General features: G+C 43.7%; 1 protein-coding gene across 2 annotated transcripts; it reads left to right on the forward strand.

Annotated features, from left to right (window-relative positions):
* Positions 1–1,956: 1,956 nt before the first annotated feature.
* On the forward strand, positions 1,957–16,669 carry VLDLR (very low density lipoprotein receptor). 2 transcript variants are annotated; one of them, XM_036402923.2, is made up of 19 exons: positions 1,957–2,236; positions 6,268–6,387; positions 7,344–7,466; positions 8,332–8,454; positions 9,777–10,148; positions 10,255–10,377; positions 10,463–10,585; positions 11,044–11,163; positions 11,241–11,366; positions 11,741–11,912; positions 12,237–12,461; positions 12,616–12,734; positions 13,108–13,247; positions 13,351–13,492; positions 13,805–13,951; positions 14,878–14,967; positions 15,353–15,430; positions 15,540–15,709; positions 16,023–16,669. In XM_036402923.2, the coding sequence occupies exons 1-19, from the start codon at positions 2,020–2,022 to the stop codon at positions 16,056–16,058; spliced, it is 2,766 nt and encodes a 921-aa protein (XP_036258816.1). In that variant the 5' UTR covers positions 1,957–2,019; the 3' UTR covers positions 16,059–16,669. The 2 variants fall into 2 exon arrangements, with proteins under 2 accessions (XP_036258816.1, XP_036258817.1); XM_036402924.2 differs by lacking the exon at positions 14,878–14,967.
* The last annotated feature ends 4,160 nt before the right edge of the window (positions 16,670–20,829 follow it).

Below are 20,829 nucleotides of genomic sequence, written 5' to 3' on the forward strand. Positions count from 1 at the left end.
AAACCCTGAGGTGTGTGAAGAGCTAAGTAAATCCCAGACAGAAAGTTGGACCCCCATCACAAAGCCAAGTGCAGATGATTACGGAGCAGCCATAATGCAGGGCACAAAGAATGACTTTTCTCCCTCCAGTAAACCTGTATCTTCTACAGACAAACAAGAAAGGCCATCAGCTACCAGGATACACTAAGGTATGTCCAGCTTTTCATTTCTCCATGACTAGAGTCTTCTTGTGCATTGCATATCAGGATATGGCTTATAAAATATTTCTGTAATGACAGCAGGACCTTTATGAAAATGCTGTTCAGCTCAAAGCACAGCAGATCATGCAGCAGTGAGCACTGAAGGCAGTATGTTGTGTTGTAGATCTGCAAGGGGAATTATATTTTCAACATACTACTTACACTAAGCCGCCTTCTTGAGGACCCCAGTCAACCCCCGTGTACACAAAAGATTTTTCTTGCTTGAAGCAGCATATGTTTGCAAGAAGGCTGTAGCATCTGATGCCACATACCAGGCAGGCTGGGAAAGCAGTCTTTGCCCCTGAGGCCATGAAGTGGAAGAGCTGTAGGAAGGCAAACACTAGGAACTGCTCTCTTCATATTTACACATACATATGAGAAATATAATCCTCAGATGTATTTCAGTTACACTAAAACAAATCTTGACTTTTTAAAATCTTTTAAAGTCTCTGATACACCAGCTATTTGCCCATTTGGATGGCGTGTGCAGTCATTCATTACATGAACTGCAAGAGATAATCCACTGCAAAGTTATTCATGCAGTAGTATGGTTTGTCTTTAGTGTAGTCATGATACAACCAGGTACGAATCAAAAAGAGCTTCACTCTGCAAATAACATACAAAGAAATATGTTATGACATTGAGGAAACATGGGAAATCAAAGATGCTCACTTCACTAGAGGAATCATTCATGTTACTGGAGAAAACTTAAAGTATTAGGCTAATAAATCAAGACTTCATTTCCAAGGGAAGAAACAGCAATCAGCTTTTTCATCATTTCTGGATGGAGCTGCTTGCTGAGGTTTGTATCTGCACAACAGTATTAAAAGCACAGCACACAATACCACCGTGAACTAGCAGGTCTATAAAAATACTTTTTTTAAAAAATCAGAGTATTTTAGAAAGCACAATTTCAAATTCTAAGGGTGCCGTGTACAAACGCAACTTTGCATTTTACCAGCCTTTCTTTTCTATGTATATTTCACCGAGAGGTAATTGGATGTATAAAACGCTACAAACGTGGCGTAGAACTACCAATTCTCCTCCTTAAATAAAAGGTTAAGCTTGTAATTACACGATTTTGACATATCGTTTTGTAAAATTACTGATTAACTACGATCCTTCAATCGGATTAAGCAGAAATAGTGCTTTTCTTCCTCTACAGCCGCGTCTGCTTCGTTGTAAATCAAGTTCCGCTACAGAGGGAGGGGAAAACCGCACAAACACGCGAGCATGTGCGCATGGGGCGGTGAGCACCGCGTGGAAGAAAAGCTTCTTCGGAGGCAGCCCGGGCGCAGCGCGGGTTCCGGCACGCCCGGACCGGGGGAGCCGCATCCCCCCTCCCCGCGGCCGGCAGCAGCGGCTCTGGGGAGACGCCGAGGAAACAAAGCCGTCGCTGCCGCCGCGCCTCCCGACCCTCTCCCGCCGGGACTGCGCGCTCCGCCGCCCCGGTGCAGGGTCTGGCAGCAGGGTCGCACCGTGCCCGTCCCCGCCCTGCGGAAGGAGGGCCGGGCGGGGGGGCGCGGGGGCTCAGCCCGCAGCACCTCACCGCTCCGCGCCGCCGCAGCGCCACTCACCGCGCCGCCCGTGCCCCGCCGAGCCGCGCCGAGCGGTGTGCGGGCGCGCCGCGGCGGCAGCAGGTGCCGCGGAGGAGGCAGCGGGGGCGGGCGGTGCTGGCGAACCAACCGGGGCCCGGCGCCGCGCCGTGAGTCACTAGCGGGCGCGCAGGGCGGCCGGGCGGCTGCTATAAGAGCGCCGCGGGGACGGCCTCCCCCCGTGCATGTCTCCGGCTGCCGCCTCTACTCCTCGGCTCCCCGCCCGCAGCGCCTGCCTGCCCGCGCACCCCGTCCCCGGCGCGGCGATGTGGCTGGACCGGCAGCGCGGAGAGCCCAGCGCCTCGGCCGGCGGCAGGCGCGGCGCGGAGCGGAGGGGGGTCCCGCGCTGCTGGGCGCTGCTGCTGCTGCTCGCCCTTGGCTGCCTGCGCGCCGCCGCCGACGGTGAGTGCGGGGCCGGGGGAGTGGGCTGGGGCCCGCACCGCCGGGGCGGCTCCCGCCGCTGCCTCCGCGGCGATGCCGTCTCCCACCGCCTTTTACTTTTGCCTCGCTCTCGTTATTTTCTCCCGGTCTTTCGGACTGCCTGCCCGCTGCCCCGGGGGGAGCGGGGCGGGCCCAGGTGAACAGGGGGGCGCTGCCGCCGCGTCGGCCCCGCCGCCCCCCGTGCCGGGCGAGGCGCCGCCTTCCCCCCGGGGCCCCGGGCGGCGGGAGCGGTGAGGGGGGACCGAGCCCCGGGAGCCCCCCGTCCGCTGCGGGAGGGGCCCGCCTTCCTGATCGATACTAAGGAGGAGGGTCTGAGGGGCTGAGGATAACGCGAGAGGGTCGGGGAGGATTGGGGCTCTATTGTGGAGGGCGAAAGAGGAGCGCTTGGGAAGCTCGCGGCGTTAAAGGTGCTGTCAAACTGCGGTGCAACTTAGGCTTTGTGTTATCCAGCGGTGTTGGCATGGCTCTAGTTCAGGGTCCGGGGTAACCACCGTGAGGGTTCTCCACCTGGTGGTAAGGCTGGGTCCTGCCGGCGCCGGGTCCAGGCTCTCGGCGCTGGGCGTTCGCCAGTAGTGCTGCTCGTGGCCAGCTCCTGGGCTACCGCCCGGCGTAGAAGCTGTTTGCCCGTATTGGCGGGGGTCCTGCACAATGAGCCAGTTGGATGGTCGTTTAAAAGTATTTTACTCTTAAATGGAGGTAGTAATCATTTGGCTGACTCTTTTCTTCCCTGAGGAGCTGAGCTTCAGCCTGCTCTCCTAGGTAGGAGGTGGGCAGTTGGAAGTCTGCATTGTCGTATTGCTCTTAAATCTCCTGACTGTTGTCCTAAAGTAGGCCTAAGTGTCTGATCTTGGTAGTGTTTCCTATAACAGCGCGTGGTAGTTCAGACACCAGGTATGTTGGGTAGAGCCCTGCCAGCATGTTGTTGTATCCAGTATTCATACAAAGAGAGGGAGGAGAAATGTCTGCCTAGTCACCTCTTGTCTCCCAGTCCTGTAGGTTGCTCACATGCCTGGTCACAACAGACATGGTTAAATAGTTGTAGAATGAAAGATCAAGCTGGCTGACACTGAAAGTGCTACTTCAGTGTGCTCAGAAGTCATCACAAGAGATACACAGTGATGGTAATTAGTAGGCTAGCTAACCAAGTTATTCTGATTGTTCTTTCAGTTTGAGTTAGTGGCCCCATCAGCTTTCTTCTGCTACTAGTTGTAATTGCCAGGGTCTGGGAAAAGTCTAAGCTGGTTCCTATATGAGCTCTTACAAGGTTTCCCAATCACGGTTGGAAGCTTTTCTGGGACTTGGTGTCAGATGACAGTACACAAGTGTCACATGTTTGAAGCTGCCCAGACAAGTAATCTGGCAACTTGCTTAAGGGGCTGAGACTAACAGTGATAGCAGAGATATGGAGAAAGGTAGTTTAACTTGGGTAGCCAGTGTAACTGTGCTCCTTCACCCTACACCCATTGCTGCTTCTAGTAAGTAGTTATCTGGGGAACAGTAAAATAGTATGTGTTAGCAATCACAGGCTCTGATGTTACCGTTCTCAACGTTTTTCAGCCTAAGATGTATTCCAGTGACGAGAAAATGTGTGAAGGTGCTTCTACTGTAAGAAGAGCACATAAAGAGAAGCTTTACATTAGTGGCTAATTGATGCTGATCCAAAAATCATTAGGTGTCTAGTGAATGAAGCTGCAGCTGAGGTATGACTCCATTGCTTCAAATAACAGTGGATTAGACTGGTAGTATCTAACTAAATTGGTTACCTGGCATTGTAGAATGGTGCTTGTTGTAGGACAGGGGATCAGAGTTACTGGCTGTAACTAACCATCTTAGCTGGAGCTCATTTCAGGTGGCTGTTAGAGTCTGACAGACATCTTCAGAAGCAGTAGCAGATGCTGACCTCTACCTTTGTGCACCTGTGTAGATGTTAGGTCTTGTCGATTTTTTTTACTTGTTTGTGGGCTAAAAGTAGTTGCTCTGACATTTCACTTGGTATCAGCTGCAGAAGCAATGATATATTCTTGGAACAGTTTGTTGCTAGGATTGTAATTGTAAAGTTACAGCTGTTGCTTCAAGCTCAGCTCTGGTTTCTGTTAGCCTTGTGTGTAGCTTCCCTGTAGCATTTGATCAAAAATGGTGTTACATTTGTAAGTCACAATGTACTAGGCAGCCTTAGCAATCCTTTTCTGGTTATTCTAGCTTGAAACAGAGTAACTAAGGGCCATGGAGTTATTTTGGGATCTCCTTAGTGGCAGGCTTAGTCTAATATCTCTGTATGCTATTTTGGGAAAGGTTGACTGTTCCCACTCTGAACGCCTGGATGAGGAAGTCCTGAAACTAGCAGGAGTCAGTTGTTGCATATTTTATTTCATGCAGTAGTACAGTAAAACCTGAAATATGTCACCAGGGCCCACAACTCTAAACTTCTTTTAGAGGTTGCTGGACAACAAGGTATCAGGCTTACAACAAGCTTCTAATTGTGGCATCTACTCCCACTCTTAGGTGGCTGTGTGTGCTGTCTAGCACAAGGCAAGCTAATTGACTGGCAGCTCATGACCAAGTAGTAGTAGCAGCTTTACAAAGCCACGCTATTAGAAAGCACATGCTGGTGTAATTCCCAACCAGAAAAGGAAACAAGGGAATGGAAACAGTATACACAATAACTGATGTTCTGATTTTTGGTACTTTTTAAACACAGTTCCCATAAATAAAGTTGTTAACTTTGTTCTTACAACTGGCTTACTGCTCTACTCCCCCAATAAGACTACTAAAACATTAGCAGAACTCAGTAAGGTGCTTTTTCACATCTTTGCTCATGGATTTACATGAGACATTCAGCAGATAGAATTGCTCATGTTCTTGCTTGTCCTGTCCAGCATTTGAGTACCTCACGCCTCATGGCTAGCCAATATAATGTACAATGGCTGAGTACCTTCCTTCTGCTTGGAAACTGTCTTGCATTTTGCATGTCATACTGAGAGGATATAAAAATAGTAAATAATACTCTACTAAAATTTGATGCCCTTTGAATGCCAGGACAAAGCACCCTCACTAAATGATGCAATAAACCAAGAAGGATCAGGAGTCTTGCATCATGCTCTGGGCATGTGCAGCCAATACCGATGCACAATCTTACACACTTGCCTGTGTGCATTAAGTGGAACAGCTCTGGCTTAGCTGCTGAAGATGCAGGCTGCTGCTTTTAGTGACAGTTATAACAGGACTTCCAAGACAAAGCACATTCCCTTGAGGGATGGGGTCATACAGTTGTAGAGCTGAAGATACACTGGAAAATGCATTCTAAGGATCTTGCAGAAAGCAGTACCTTACTCAAACATACTAGCAAACCAAGACTTACCAGTTGTGAGACAATGGACTTCATTCCAGAAGGAAGTGATGAATTACCTTGCTCTTTTAGCATCACACTTCTTTTGATGTATACCAAGGAATGTCTCTGGATGCCACTTTTTGAGGGGTAACATAAAGCATGAAAACTTGCTCAGCTACAAAGCAGTTATCTAAGCTACCTTTACAGATGTCTTGGGGATTCTGCTGTAATGTGTTAGCAGCAGAGCATTGAAATGCTAATCTGGCTTGACATGAATCAAATTTAAACCCAGTTTGCTTAAAGTTTGAAGAGTTTTGAGAATGTGATGCTAGTTGCGAGGCAGCAAAAGTAATTGTGGGGACGCATTTTTGTAAGCTTGACCCTGCCTTCCAGAGGAAAACTGAGTGAGAATAACACTGAGACTGTTTGCTGCTGTTTGGCAGGTGAACGGCTGTGGTGCTTAAACTCTGCTCTTGTACTGTGAAGGAAAGCTTTTGGCTTTACTTTCATGATTGAATAAGGTGATTGCAGAAATTTGGAGCTCAGATCTGGTTTTGTGTTGATGTTATGCTCTTGATTAGGCTGGGTAGCTTCTTGATCAGTGGGGAAAGCAAGAAGGTATTGCTTAACAGTATTGAGGTGTAGGTTCCTTTTTTCATTGAAGGTGCGAGAGCAAAATGTGAAGAATCCCAGTTTGCATGTGGTAATGGACGCTGTATTCCTCAAATCTGGAAATGTGATGGTGATGAAGACTGTTCAGATGGCAGTGATGAGAGTGCTTGTGGTAAGTAATCAGAATAATACCTCTGTAGTAGTACTTGCTAGTTGGAAGTGGGGACTTAACAGGAGATAGCTGGAGAGATACTTTCCTGCCCAGTACTTCAGGCAGTTGGAACACAAGGACAAATTTCTTAGAATAACCACTATTGATTCCTTGTACCCATCTGTGGCAATTGAATTTTCCTGAGTGTTATCTAACTCTCCTGAAATTGGCAACTGAGACAAAGCTTGTGACCAAAATTCTTCACTTGTGAGAGTGATGACTGACAGGAACAGAATATAAGCCTGTTCTCATTTGTTTCTTGAATACATAATAGAAAATGTTTGCTATTAGCACTCTGCTGTTGGCTATTCCATGTCTAAAAGCCCTGTTTTATATGTGGAAGTGATTCTGCTGTGTCTCCTATAAACATTAAGTCTAGCTTTGGCTGCCAACCCTTGCTTTAAGCAGGCATAGAAGCCAAGATAGATGACTAGATTTACTTGGAGACCAGGCAAAGCATACTCTATATCCATCACTGATGTGGTTGAACTGCCAGTCTCCTCAGGCAGGCCTAAACTACTACCCTAGAGTTACATAGTACCATGCTTTGGTAATGACAAATCAAATGCCTTGACTATAAACTCAGAGTTCAAAACCTAAATATTAATATCAGCAGACCTTATTTTAACTTAGGTCTGTTCAAAGCAGCGGCTAATATAAACTAACCTGCTTAGTCTCCTTAGCAATAGTGGTCCTTCATTGCCTGATTAGATGAATGTAAATGCTTCTCTGTGCACAGAGAAATATTTGACCACTTCCTACTCAACAGCACTGTTTACTAGGTTGGTGGGGGGCAACACCAGGCATCCACAAACCAAGGACATTGAATAACTTTCTAGGGCAGCAAAGCTGATCCCTGTTAGCAATAAATAAGCTAAGCTCTGGTACCTAAACAAGTGTCTTTTTCTCCCTTGCAGTGAAGAAGACGTGTGCCGAATCTGACTTTGTATGCCTCAGTGGTCAATGTGTGCCTAACAGATGGCAGTGTGATGGGGATCCCGACTGTGAGGATGGGTCTGATGAGAGTTCCGAACTGTGCCGTAAGTGAACCTGGCATGGTGTGTAGCCAGGCCTCTGGGGAGGAGCATTTTGACTTCCTGCCTGCTTGCAGTCTGGCTCTCCTCCTGAAGCAGGGATGAACTTGTCTTGGGGAGCACCTTCCTAAGTGCTTGGCCTTGTCGGGGCCCTGAGGAGACTTTTTACTGCTTAAAAAGATGCAGAACTGAGTGGGCACTCTTGAACTTGCACTGGTAAGAGATAGCAAGTACCAGGTTTTCCCCACAGTCAGAAGCAGCAAGGAGAACACGATAGGCCTGTCACTGTGGCTTGTCCACCAAGTGATTGCTATTCTCCAAGGCAGCTGCTTTGCAAGTGCAGCCCCAGTACTATAGAGCTAATGTAGGGACTGGGTATCTGACTACCTGTTGGGTGTGGGAAGCAGTAGTGCAGAGGCTTGACTGTGAGGTCTCAGGATTAAGGCTCTGGTCTGAAGTATCATAACTCATCAAGCAGTATAGATCTATAGTATAGCAAGTGTCATTTTCCTGTATCAGTAGGATCCACAGTGGGGAATATTTCAGCCCAAGTTCTAGTGCACTTTGGCATTACTCCTCCCTACTACTACTTGTTGTAGTTCAAGCTGCTACAGTGTAATCAGCATGCAGTCACAAAGCTACACCACTACAAAGGTACCCTTAAAATATTAATCTCTTAGGAATTAGAAATATCTTTTTTAACTGAACATTACAGAATAGTATAGCCTTTTCCATCAATTTATACAGATGTTGGCATCTAAATAATTGCAACTTTGTCCAGACCTGAAGCCTTTCAGTCTCAATTTTCAGCACAAATGCTGATATCCAAGATCAGTGGCTCCTAGATTGAACTAAAACTTTTTTTCAATAGACACAAGAACATGCCGGGTAAATGAAATAAGCTGTGGTCCTCAGTCAACTCAGTGTATCCCAGTGTCCTGGAAATGTGATGGTGAAAAAGACTGTGACAGTGAAGAAGATGAACAGAATTGTGGTAAGGAGAGAAATGACGGTTGCATAACTCTATTTGAAATTGACTTGTCTGGAAAGGAGCTACCTGGGCAGTACATCTGGGAAGATAAATATTTGATAATATCAATATCTCTCCTACATTAATCTTGTTTTGCAGCTAGTTAAAGCAAACTTTTTGTAACAATCCTTTATCCTGCCAAATTAAGAGCTACAATAATGTAAGCTTTTTAATGTGTGTTTTTTTTCTCTGCTAATTTTGGCAGTAGCCATAGGTATGTTTAGTCACTTGGCAAGCCAACTGTCAGAACTTGTTTTCTGGAGAGTTCCTGAAATTGCTGCTTATATTAACAAATTGTCTCCTAAAAGTGTAGTAGCAACTTTTAGCAAAGAGCGTGGCTAACCTACCTTATAGTCCTAACCTGAAATATCTGTGGAGCTGGATTTCTGATGTTTGGGTGGCTGGGGTGGTGGAGACAGAACTTCAGGCTGGTATGCAAGTAAAGCTGCCATTGCAGCATTGGAGCCAGCATTCCTGGCTTATTCAAAAGAATTTGCATACATATGAGTTTTCTGAGGTGTCCTGAGACATACTAGCTGTAACCAAAGCCACAGGGCTGGCTTCCATCAGAACCACCTTGCGTGGATGACCTAATGAGACACAGATCTCCAGAATTTTGCTATGTGTCTGTGGAGTTGCCATCTTACTCAACAAACTAATGCCTTAATCTACAAGTAAATCTACAGTGTTTCTAATGAAGCTGATAAAACTATGAACCTAGGCGTACTGAGCTATTAGCTACATTGCTATTAAACCAGCATAATTTGTACTGACATAAATTGCATGGGTGTGCTTAACCACAGGATCAACTCATGCAAGATCTTGGTCTGTTATCCCTACTGGTCCAAGCAAATGGGGCACTGCTGTCCTGGGGACCAGTACAAAACACTTTAATTTCAAATTACAGTACATGCTGACCATCAGACTACCTTAATCTTAGTCCATACTCTTGAGTTAGCATTTCTTTTACCTTCTGTCTTTGGTTCACAGGGTTAGACCCTGTTTTCTGAAAGACTTGCAATCTGAAGTGCAGGACAGCCTAGCTACTTCAGAAGGTTATTTTCACTCAGTAGTTCTAATCTGATGCCTATCACTTACAATGCCCAAAGGCAATGAGGATGGTCTGTGCAACTCAAGTGTCCTGTAGGTGGTCATTTAGGCGTCCCTATTGCCTTATACAGGATGCTGATATTGAGTCAGCTAGCAGCTGAAAGACAAAGTATCTTCACACAAAAGTCAGCCTTCTTGTGACAATGTACTAATCTCTCTTACTCCCATTACCCCAGGCAATGTGACTTGTAGTCCAGCAGACTTCACATGCAGCAGTGGGCAATGTATTTCCAAGAGCTTTGTCTGCAATGGTCAAGATGACTGCAGTGATGGTAGTGATGAGCTGGAGTGTGCACCTCCTACCTGTGGAGTTCATGAGTTCCAGTGCAAGAGCTCGACTTGCATTCCCCTCAGCTGGGTGTGTGATGATGATGCTGACTGCTCTGACCACTCAGATGAGTCTCTAGAGCAATGTGGCCGCCAGCCTGCACCTTCTGTGAAGTGCTCTGCCAGTGAGGTGCAGTGTGGCTCAGGTGAATGTATCCACAAAAAGTGGCGCTGTGATGGAGATCCTGACTGCAAGGATGGAAGTGATGAAATCAACTGCCGTAAGTTCACTTGGTCCTTCTCTAGGAGGTACTGCTTGACTCCTCTTTTATTTCCTTTGCTTCAGTAAACCTCAGGAGTAAAAGTCTGTAATGACTGTGTCCTCAGCTTCTCGGACCTGCAGACCAGACCAGTTCAGATGTGAAGATGGGAACTGCATCCATGGGACTAGGCAGTGCAATGGTGTGAGAGATTGTCTGGATGGCACAGATGAAGCAAATTGTAACAATGGTAAGTGTGGAACTGAGCAAGAATAAAGTCTTTGCAGAATATCTGTTGAAGTTGGGAGTCACCCTCACAATCTTCTTTATGTCAGTTATTCAGTGCTCTGGACCTGGCAAATTCAAGTGCAGAAGTGGAGAATGCATAGATATCAATAAAGTGTGTAACCAGCAGAGAGACTGCAAGGACTGGAGTGATGAGCCCCTCAAGGAGTGTAGTAAGTGAATAAACTCTTTGCACAATGCTGATTACTAGATATGCTTAGATATAGCCTCTGAGTTGTCAGATGTCAGCTGGAATGCCCATTGGCACTTCTTGGTGGCAAATTTGCAACTGAGACCAACCTAGTTAATAGGCTAGTTTTATCTTAGCCAAACTGGCTGATAGGATGATTTCTTTGTAGTCAGGAAAGCACCTGAATGCATTAGAAACACTGAAGCTTCAGGAACCTCAATCTTTATTGCTGCCTGCTTGTAACACAGAGAAAGTGCTGGTAGCTGAGTGAACGTGAATTTGAGGGGGTTCTCTTGTATATGACTTTGGGTGCCAGAACAGTTTATCAGGTGTGACAGGCATTGTTAGAAAGTGGATGTGTACCTGGAGAAGTGCTCCATGGCTAAGACTATAAAACTAAACAAGAATGCCTTCTCAGAAGTGGCCAATTCTCTCTTCTAGACATCGATGAATGTCTGGTGAACAACGGCGGATGCTCTCATATCTGCAGAGATCTCATTATTGGCTATGAATGTGACTGTCCAGCTGGGTTTGAGCTTCTGGACAGGAGAACCTGTGGAGGTACGTATCTAGTAGTTTAACATGGACTCTACTGGTGATATTGGAAGTGAGCATAAATTAAATTTTTGTTTTTACAGATATTGATGAATGTCAGAACCCTGGCATATGTAGTCAGATCTGTATCAACCTGAAAGGGGGCTACAAATGTGAATGTAGCCGTGGCTATCAGATGGATCTTGCTACTGGGGTGTGCAAGGCAGTTGGTGAGTGTTGACATGACTTTCATATCCCCACTTTAAAATGAGTCAGCAAATGATGTACTGTTTATACTACTGTGGATTTTACCCTAGCTATTATGGTGTTACTGATCACTACTAACACTTCAAATGATGCCATGATACAGTACTTAAAGCTACCTGACATAAACTGCTTGTGTCTGCTCCCTGGGCAGGAGGATCCTCCCCATCAAGTTGTGGAGGGAGAAAAGGATGAGGTATGGTACAGCCAAGACCTCTGTCAGCATCTGCTAGCAAGTGTGGAATGGCAAATACTAAACATGATGACTCTTAAAACTTTTTGTAAAAGAAAAGTATGTGACTGAATATCCAGAAATACAGATAACAAACTCTTTTCACAGGGAAAGAACCAAGTCTAATTTTCACCAACCGCCGGGACATAAGGAAGATTGGCCTTGAGAGAAAAGAATACATTCAGCTTGTAGAGCAGCTAAGAAACTCTATAGCTCTAGATGCTGATATTGCTGAGCAAAAGCTTTACTGGGCAGACTTCAGCCAGAAAGCAATCTTCAGGTAAATGGACTTAGCTTCTGAACCTAGTGTACTTCCCTAAAGCATCCCATGGTTTTACCCAAGCTCTTTCTCTAGTCTCTGGTAATGAAAACTAGATTCCTGGTGTCCTAAAGACAAAGTTCAGTTGATGCAAACTCCCACAGCTACCAATGTGTATGCCTGTTGCACTTCCTAGTAACTGCTGCTACATTTGTACAAAAGGCACTCTGTGGAAAGTCCCACATGCATCTTCTGCCTGAAATCTTGTGCAGTATTTGCTGAGGTGTGCCAAGGGATAGTATCTGCAGTGGAAGTGGTTGAAAGCAAGTAATTCTTGTCTTCCAGTGCCTCTATTGATACCCGTGATAAAGTTGGAACACACATCAGAATCCTGGACAACATACACAGCCCTGCAGGAATTGCTGTTGACTGGGTTTATAAGAACATCTACTGGTCAGACTCAACTGCAAAGACCATTTCAGTGGCTAGCCTAGATGGCACAAAAAGAAAGGTTTTGTTTCTCTCTGAGCTGAGAGAGCCAGCTTCTATTGCTGTAGATCCTATTTCTGGGTGAGTATTTGTCCAGGTTCTTTTAAAAGAGTGCACCTACCAACTACATGTTCTGATAACTGACTTAGGTAGCCTTTGTTAGTTATTGGTCATAATAAAGAGTGATACTACACAGTACTATAGTGCATCATACAACATAAATTCTGCTTCACAGCTTTATGTACTGGTCAGACTGGGGTGAGCCAGCAAAAATTGAAAAAGCAGGAATGAATGGATTTGACAGACAGCAGCTTGTGACAACAGAAATCCAATGGCCTAATGGAATTGCTCTAGGTATGTTGAACTTGTCTCTGCCAGAGGTATTCTGGAGCTTAAGCAATTTTTTTGCTACAAAAGCCAAGGTCATTCTTCAGAGAAGTATTTTCAGCTTCTAAGAAAGGGAAGCTTCTGTATGCCTGAAGACACTGCAACAGGCATCAACACTTCTCAGATACTGAAATACTAACTTTTCCTGAACTGCTGTATATTATAGTTGAGGCACAGGCCACATAGGCATCACTGCAGCAGCTCTCTCTATGCTGGAATGGTAAGAAACTAGGGCAACACTGCCACCATTCTCAAACCTGTGCGTGTTTCAATTCTTGCAGCGAGCTTTGGAGGTTTCCTCCATGTGGACACTAAATGTATTGGTGTTTCCCCCTCCTAGATCTTGTAAAAAGCCGCCTGTACTGGCTTGATTCCAAACTACACATGCTGTCAAGTGTGGACTTGAATGGCCAGGATCGTAGAATTGTGCTGAAGTCACACATGTTCCTTCCTCATCCTCTTGCTCTAACCATTTTTGAGGTAAGCATGACTTCCTATAGTCATTGTCAAAGATCCTCTTCTTGCTGGTATGGGGCTGATAAGCATCATGGAGGTAATGGGATGCAATGACATTGTCTTCTAGGACCGTGTGTACTGGATTGACGGAGAGAATGAGGCAGTCTATGGTGCGAACAAATTTACTGGAACTGATTTGGTTACCCTTGTGAACAACCTCAATGATGCACAGGACATCATTGTGTATCATGAACTTGTTCAGCCTTCAGGTAATTTCAATACAGTTTATAGTTCAGTGAGTGCATACTTGTAAGAAGCCTGCCCTGCCTGGATGGTGGCAAATGGTATCCCTTCACTGTACAGCTGTCCATTCCTACTCCTGCTCTTGGAGCTTCTGATATAGGCAGCCACATGGGGGTTGAGAGGTCTAGTTGCAATTGGTCTTTCTTGGGCAGAGCAGATATAAATCTATAACCAGCTGAGACATGTAATTTTACTAAAACAATTACTGAGCAAATACTTCTGCACACCTGGAGCATGAAGGCTTACTCTTGTTCACTCCTGAATTGCTGTACCAACAGGTAGGAACTGGTGTGAAGAGCACATGGCAAATGGAGGCTGTAGCTACCTGTGCCTGCCTGCTCCTCAGATAAATGAACATTCTCCAAAGTACACCTGTGCATGTCCTGCTGGGTACTTCTTGCAGGAGGATGGTCTGAGATGTACAGGTACTGTAACACAACTGAGATCTTTCCTAGGATGAATGGGGAAGGAGTATGAGAGTATTGAACCATTAGGGGGAAGGAAATACAGTGCTATAGGCTACAGCTTTGCTAAAATTAATCTGATGTAATTAATCCTGGAGGGGAGGTCCTTATGCATTAATATGGCCCTTAGAGTCTGTAGGTGCTGTTCAAAGTCCATGCTTTGCTTCTGCGTCATCATCATCATTTGCAACAAGATCTTGTACCTCCATGGCTTTCTGCAGACAGCAAGCACAAGGACAAAACATACTCAGCCTCTTCCAAAACAGGGGTATAAACTAACATGGCTGTACCTATTAATACACAGATCAAAAGGTGATTGGCTAATGTTGCTGCTCGAGGAAGCTTGTACCTCCCTTTCTGTCCAGATGAGCATGCTGCTGTACTAGAGTTGTCACTACTGACTATGCAGCAGGCTTGCTTTGTCCTGTGGAGTGGAACTAGAAACTCCAAGGTGCCACTGACTGTATTGCATATTGATTCTGACTGCCACAGAGTGCTAAATCCCAGGATGCTGGCCTCCCTTGGCTGTTCTAAAAGGCTGCTATGGGTATCAAAGGCTGTACCTAACCAGTAAACTTGTAAAACTAAAATCTTATTCAGAAAACCTTATGGGAGGGGTGGGATGGCTTGTGACTATTGTGACTTTAAATGCCTGTAATTCATTCCTGATTAACTGCCTGGCCTTGTTCTTGGAACTATTTTCATCAAAAACTCTCTGCTGAGGGTGTGCTAGTGAAATAGTTAAAGTCAGTGTTCCCAGTTAAGCTAACAACCTGCATGATCATTTTTGCCATCTGCTGAACCTTCACTACCATGGCTCTCATAGCAAAGCCATTGCAGAACTTCAGGATTAACTGATCTATAATTAGTTCTTGATCTATAATTAGTTTCAGGTACTGGAACAACTGTGGCTTACACTGAGGCTAAAGATACCAGCACAACAGAAAAATCTCCAACTGTTGGACTAGTTCCTGGAGGTACTGGTCCCAATAACTCACACTGCTAAACATTAGAGAAATTAAATGCAAACTGACCAACTAGCCCACATGGAAGCTTTTTCCTTTGCATGCAAGTAGAGAACAGAGGCCAGATCACTTGTGTAGTGTAGCAGCTGGAGCATGTGTTAAACAGATTTAGTTCGCATAGGACAGTGTGGAATCTGTAGGTTCCATGAAATCCCAGGAGTGCTCAGAAAAGGCAAGCAATAAAGAAAGCTTCCAACTAATACAGGATGAAGCATGTTAGGCTGTTCTAGCAGAGAAGCTAATCAAATAGGAGCTTCTGGGTTTGGGAAATGCTTGCATATGACACTATCTGCCAGCCTGTCAGTATGCAAGCTCACTGCGTCAAATTCTCATGCAGCATTCAACACTAGTGGTACAACCTCTGAAGTAACTGCAGCTGGAAGAACATCAGCAGTTTGGATCATTCTTCCTGCTGGTGAGTAGAGCATTTACTAGCCTTTTGGACACCATGTCATGGGACAAGCCACTCTTAGGAGCTTGACCTGACTCTGCTCCATGTTTGCAATCTCTTTATCTCCTTGCAGTATTGCTGATGATGGCTGCAGCAGCTGGCTACTTCATGTGGCGTAACTGGCAGCGCAAGAACATGAAAAGCATGAATTTTGATAATCCAGTTTACCTAAAAACCACAGAAGAGGACCTCACAATTGATATTGGAAGACACAGTGGTTCAGTAGGACACACCTACCCTGCAGTAAGTAAACCTATTATGTCTGAGACTCCAGGTTTAATAATTGGAGTAGGAAGACTGCCAAATGATACCTGAATTGAATTTAGGAGAGGTCTCTGCTTTTGATAGCTGCTGGCTGCAGGCACTACTGGGCTGAATCAACTGACAACTTTACCCTATAATTAAGGTTAAAGTTCTGGTAGGTAGCTAATGTCTGTACCTAGGATGGAGTAATCTGTGCTGAATGTGGTCACTAGCCTGCAGAATTAGCAATGATGTGTGTTGCTTTGTCTTCTATTAGTGCAGCTGTAGCTAACTTGTACTTACTTTTTTACAGATATCTGTTGTCAGCACAGATGATGATATGGCGTGAGCACTGGATCAGCAATCACTTTCAGTTTACTTGTGTCTTACACTCTTTGGGGATAGTAACCAGGTTTGTGGCTGAAGGACTTCCTCCATTCTTGGAAGAAAGAAGATACTTTCTGTATTTATGGAACACTTGTGTAAATAGTTATTTTCTACAGCTTAACAATTCTGTAAATACCTGTCCATAACAATTCAGCTGTTAGTGGTTACAGTTTTATCAGTAACCCTTGGGTTGGTTAGTCAGTAACATCACTGACCAAATATAAAGCACTTTCCATAGAAAGCCATATTCCAGCCACAACTTGTAACACCTGTACATATGTCTATAGGCCACTTGTAAATAATTATTGGAAAATCACTATCAAGCACTTTGAAATACTACAGATGTAAATTATTGTACACTCTCTTTTTCAATGATTGGGGCAATGGCAATAGGATAAAACGGGTTATTATGATTGCCAAAAATTTGTAAACATAAGTAATTTTATATGTACAATTGCTGCAGTCTTGTCTGTTACCTCCTAGAGGTCTACAAGAAGGAATAATCTTTAAGAAACCACTGTAAAACTCAAATGCAGCCAAGGGGATAAAAATAAAATGAGTCAAGCAGTTAAAGTATTGTTCTTGATTATTATGTTAGCACTGAAGTAAAATGATGTATCTCCTAAGCTGAAAGCTTTAGTAGGCTGCACTACCACTGCCAGCCAGATCATGAAGTATTTCTTCAATTATTTCAGCAGCATTATAGGCAGCTAAGACACTTGTCAGGTAACATGTTTTTCTTGAGAGTAATAGTCTACACAGAGTAATGGACAGTGTGGGTTTCCTGTCGGAGAAGCCCAGCTGATCTCCTAAATTAGGACTGACACAAGCTAAAATGACACAACTACTGCTGCAATATTTTGAGAGGCAGCACTGGCAGACGTGCAAGATGGAGACAGGTCAGAGCTCTCCTCTGCCAGGTGAGTGTGAGGTCCTTGCAGTGTCAGGCTATTGGCAGTTACTCCCCATAACTTTTGTAGTATGAGGTGCTACTTGACTGTTGCTAATCCTTCCCCCTTCAAGGTAAGAAAAAAATTGCTTATGGTGGGAGGGATGCAATTTCAAGGCTAAAACATAATTTGGAAGCAGTAATAATCTCTTGGTTATGCTTTAGTGATGACATATTAAATCATTCTCAATCAATCCTGTCTCTAAAATAGTAACAAAAAAAAAATCATTGAGTCAGAACTTGGATCACTTCCTAGGCTTGCTTCTAATGCCTGTTCTCATTGCAGTTACAGCTGGGGTCTGTTCTCTTAATGGTCTTCTTGTTTTGTGGACTCCTTTATTAACAGAGGAGGACAGCTGCCAACTTGTGCAGATTTAAAATAAGTTGTTTCTAGCAACTTCACAACTCTTTGGGGAGTTGAAGCTTCTAACCAGCTATCTCTGGCAACTCTTGACTGCAGGCATTTAAGATATCTGGAACTCATGTGGACAAAATTGTCTTGCAAAGATTAGGATGTAAGGAGGCCTCTATAATTTCTGGCTAGCAATACTGTCTATTTTACCAAGTACCTTTTGGGATAAAGTGCCTTTCATAGCTGCATAATATGTGAGGTTCATTAATTATGGGGTAGAATTCAGCTTTTTCAGTTAAATTCCTAACTCTGAATACTCTGAAGTTATAAAATAAAACATAATTCTCAGTCAGATGGTTAATTATAAATTCACATGGCAGCTACTTACAGGCAAAATGCTCTGCCTTCCCAGTCTTTGTACAGAACAGCTCTACTTTTTTTGATTAAGTTCATTGCTCTTACCAGTATCATACCAAATGGTATAAGGAGAGACCAGCAAGACCAATAAAGACGTTTCTTCCTGAGGTTAATATTTATTTGATGTAGCAACTCAAGCCTATTTTGGGAACCTGAGGTAGTTTTTACAGATGCTGTGGACTCTAGGAATTTGTTTTCTGACTTTACTCCAATGTGCTGAACAAAGAATAGTGTGCCTTGAGAAACAAAATTTATTCCTATAGTCTACAGGGGACTTTACCAGATAAAATTTACATGGCTTCATATAGCAGAGGGAGGAGTGGGAAGTTTAGGATAGTAGCAGGAGATGATACAAGATGGCTTGTACTTATTTGCAAATGTTGTTTGGTTTTCAGTCTCACTAGGTTTATTCTTTCCTGCCCCTCTTCATTTTTGTGTTATGAAATCATTGTTTACTTCCACAGCAGGCTTGGATAGTGGTCAGAGATTCCTTCTGTAAAAAGAGATTCAGCTTGCATTGACAAATACCTTCCTCTCTTTTTTAACAGTTTTTTTCCCCTGCCATCTCCAAGTGTTTGATTCTGTTTTACTCCTTGTTCTATGACTCCTTTGGCATCTAGTGAAGGTGGTATAGCCATACTGAGCACTCCTACAGCAGCACCCTGTGGCTGTGCTGGTGTCCACTGAAGGAATTCTCAGTCATCATCCCAGTCTCAGCTCCTCTGCTGCAGTCTTGTCCCAGAGCAATGGGACATTAATAACCTCTTTGGTCAGATTTTATTGTTAGGTTGGTTTTATATTCCTCCTGAAGAATTTTCTACTTATAGATACAAAAATATGACTGTAGGTGGTTGTTCAGGTAGTATCAAGGTAATGGTATAGTATTTGCTTCCCAGAAAAATAAATAAGCCCTCTGGTTCTAAATACTGCCTATTTCTGTTCAGTGTCTGCTGGCCAGTGTGACTGCAAAGTTAAATTTAAATCTTGTAAACATGCAAATTTCTCTTAAAACACTTCCTCTGCCCCCACGTTATTTTCTGCCTCCTATTTGATCTGCCTTTGTTTTTATAGCACTGTAAATATTTTACATTATTGCTCAGAGGGAAATTAACATAAAGGGAATTGATGCTGCGCATGTGATTTTCTTCCTCTTCTGCACCTTGTTCCTCTACAGCTAACTACAATATGACTTTTCCAACCCAACTTGTATTTGCCTACACTTTTAATGGACATACCTTTTCCAATCAGATCTTTCCTGAAACAGCAAAGATGTATTTATCTATTTTTATGTAGGTGCTGAATCTTGCTAGATAAGAGAAGTACAAAAACAAAAACTTAGGCTGGAAGAAATAGTGTGAGAGTCCTCAGATAAAGGAAAAAAGCATACAGCTGCGGAACTTCGCTTCATTTCACAACCTGGATATAAGTGGAGGTCTGCCAGTACTTTCTGTAGGTGTGGCACAGCGTGTCTGGGAAGAAATGTGCTCGTGTTCCTTCTTTGAGCTGCCTCACAACAGTGGTTGGTATTGTCACTTACTGGAAGAAGGTGTTTGGAGAGGTTGGTCTGCTCTGTTGAAGCCAACTTAATACATTCCTTGCTTCCTGGTTTTTTGCTTTTCCTCTCCTGAAAGAGCTTTGAAAATTGCCCATATTGATGAAAAATTCTTCAGAGCAGGGGAGGGACAGACAGGCTGTGCAATCAGGCTGCTGACTATCCAGGCTGTTAAACATCTAAAATAAAGACTGCCTGTGGAAAGAATGACTGTCTTAATTCTCCTTGCACAACCCTGCTCAGGACACTTCCACACCACTGTCAAGCAGGGGAAAATGCTTCATATCATACATTAAACTTCCCCCCACCCCAAAAACCTAAACATGTAACTGAAAGCTAACTTCACTAACATACTCTTTGCTATGTAATAAATTGCTTGAAATTAGGAAACACTAAGCATTAAATCAAAACAAATGATTGTGAAAAACACATTTCACAGAAATGGATTTTTGCTGTGCAAATTGTCCTTTGTAGAAAAACTAGATGTTTTTAAGGTAATTTTTTACCTCCTTCCTAAGAAGATCTTTTCCTAGATCCTTTCCTAGAGTCAAACTTCAAAATACATGGAAATGTTTTATCATAATGTCAGTGCATATACTTGAAGCTGATAGGTGGATAGCAATGTAAAAAGTTTAACTTAACATTCAAAACACTTGTTTCTTTCCAGTGAAAGTATTTTTGAAAGGCTGATCATTAAATACAGTCAATGCCACAACCATCTGGAAACAGTGCTGTATGTTCTAATGTCCTCTTTGTGGATGTGTGCAGCTGAGAAGTGTGATTTGGTTTAGACAGCTTATTCCTTTTTTGGACCCTTAAATATGAGAGGTTATATGTGCATTTAAATGAAGACTTTCTTAAAAGTTAGATTATAATTCCATAGTGTGTTGTGGCTGCTACTGTCTAAGTTAGAAATGCTGTTAGAAACTAACTTTTTGGCTGGTGCCTCTAGTGGTAAAAAAAATTCATCCTATTAAATTTATACAAATAATGATCCTTAATGAAGCCTCAGTACAAAATTCAAGTTACATGTGCTATATTCATACAGGAGCAATGTGGTCATTCTGGTTTTACTAGAAGGTTTTACTGATTACTCTTTAATTAGACAGCATTCAACTCACTGCCCCTCTTCCCCCCACTTTTTTTTGGTGGAGGAATAAGTAAAAGTCATTTAGGGGCAGAGGGTGGATGGTGTCTGTTGAATTTATGTGTAAGTTTTTGGTTATGATCCACACACATTATCAAATTTCTGGTGCCAGGTAAAACCTGGCGATTTTGTAATTGTAGCATACATATATCTTGTCTCAGAAATAGTTTGAAGAATTGCTTGGACAGAAGTGAGTAGCTGGCAGATTGTAGCATATAAAGAGCTATTTCTTCATAACCCTTTGTCTTTTTGGCAGCCTCCACTGCTAGTTTAATTTATGTAAGTGAATGCAGAGAAAGAAAAGTTGTAAAACTTC

Source organism: Molothrus ater, chromosome Z, assembly GCF_012460135.2.
Source record: "Molothrus ater isolate BHLD 08-10-18 breed brown headed cowbird chromosome Z, BPBGC_Mater_1.1, whole genome shotgun sequence".
Taxonomy (NCBI): domain Eukaryota; kingdom Metazoa; phylum Chordata; class Aves; order Passeriformes; family Icteridae; genus Molothrus; species Molothrus ater.

What these genes read in the sequence shown, in the direction of transcription:
- VLDLR (XM_036402923.2), top strand. Translation starts at nt 2,020, where the DNA reads ATGTCTCCGGCTGCCGCCTCTACTCCTCGGCTCCCCGCCCGCAGCGCC. An exon ending in TGTTGGACTAGTTCCTGGAG is followed by an intron (nt 14,968 to 15,352) that starts GTACTGGTCCCA and finishes ATTCTCATGCAG; the next exon opens with CATTCAACACTAGTGGTACA. An exon ending in TAGGACACACCTACCCTGCA is followed by an intron (nt 15,710 to 16,022) that starts GTAAGTAAACCT and finishes ACTTTTTTACAG; the next exon opens with ATATCTGTTGTCAGCACAGA.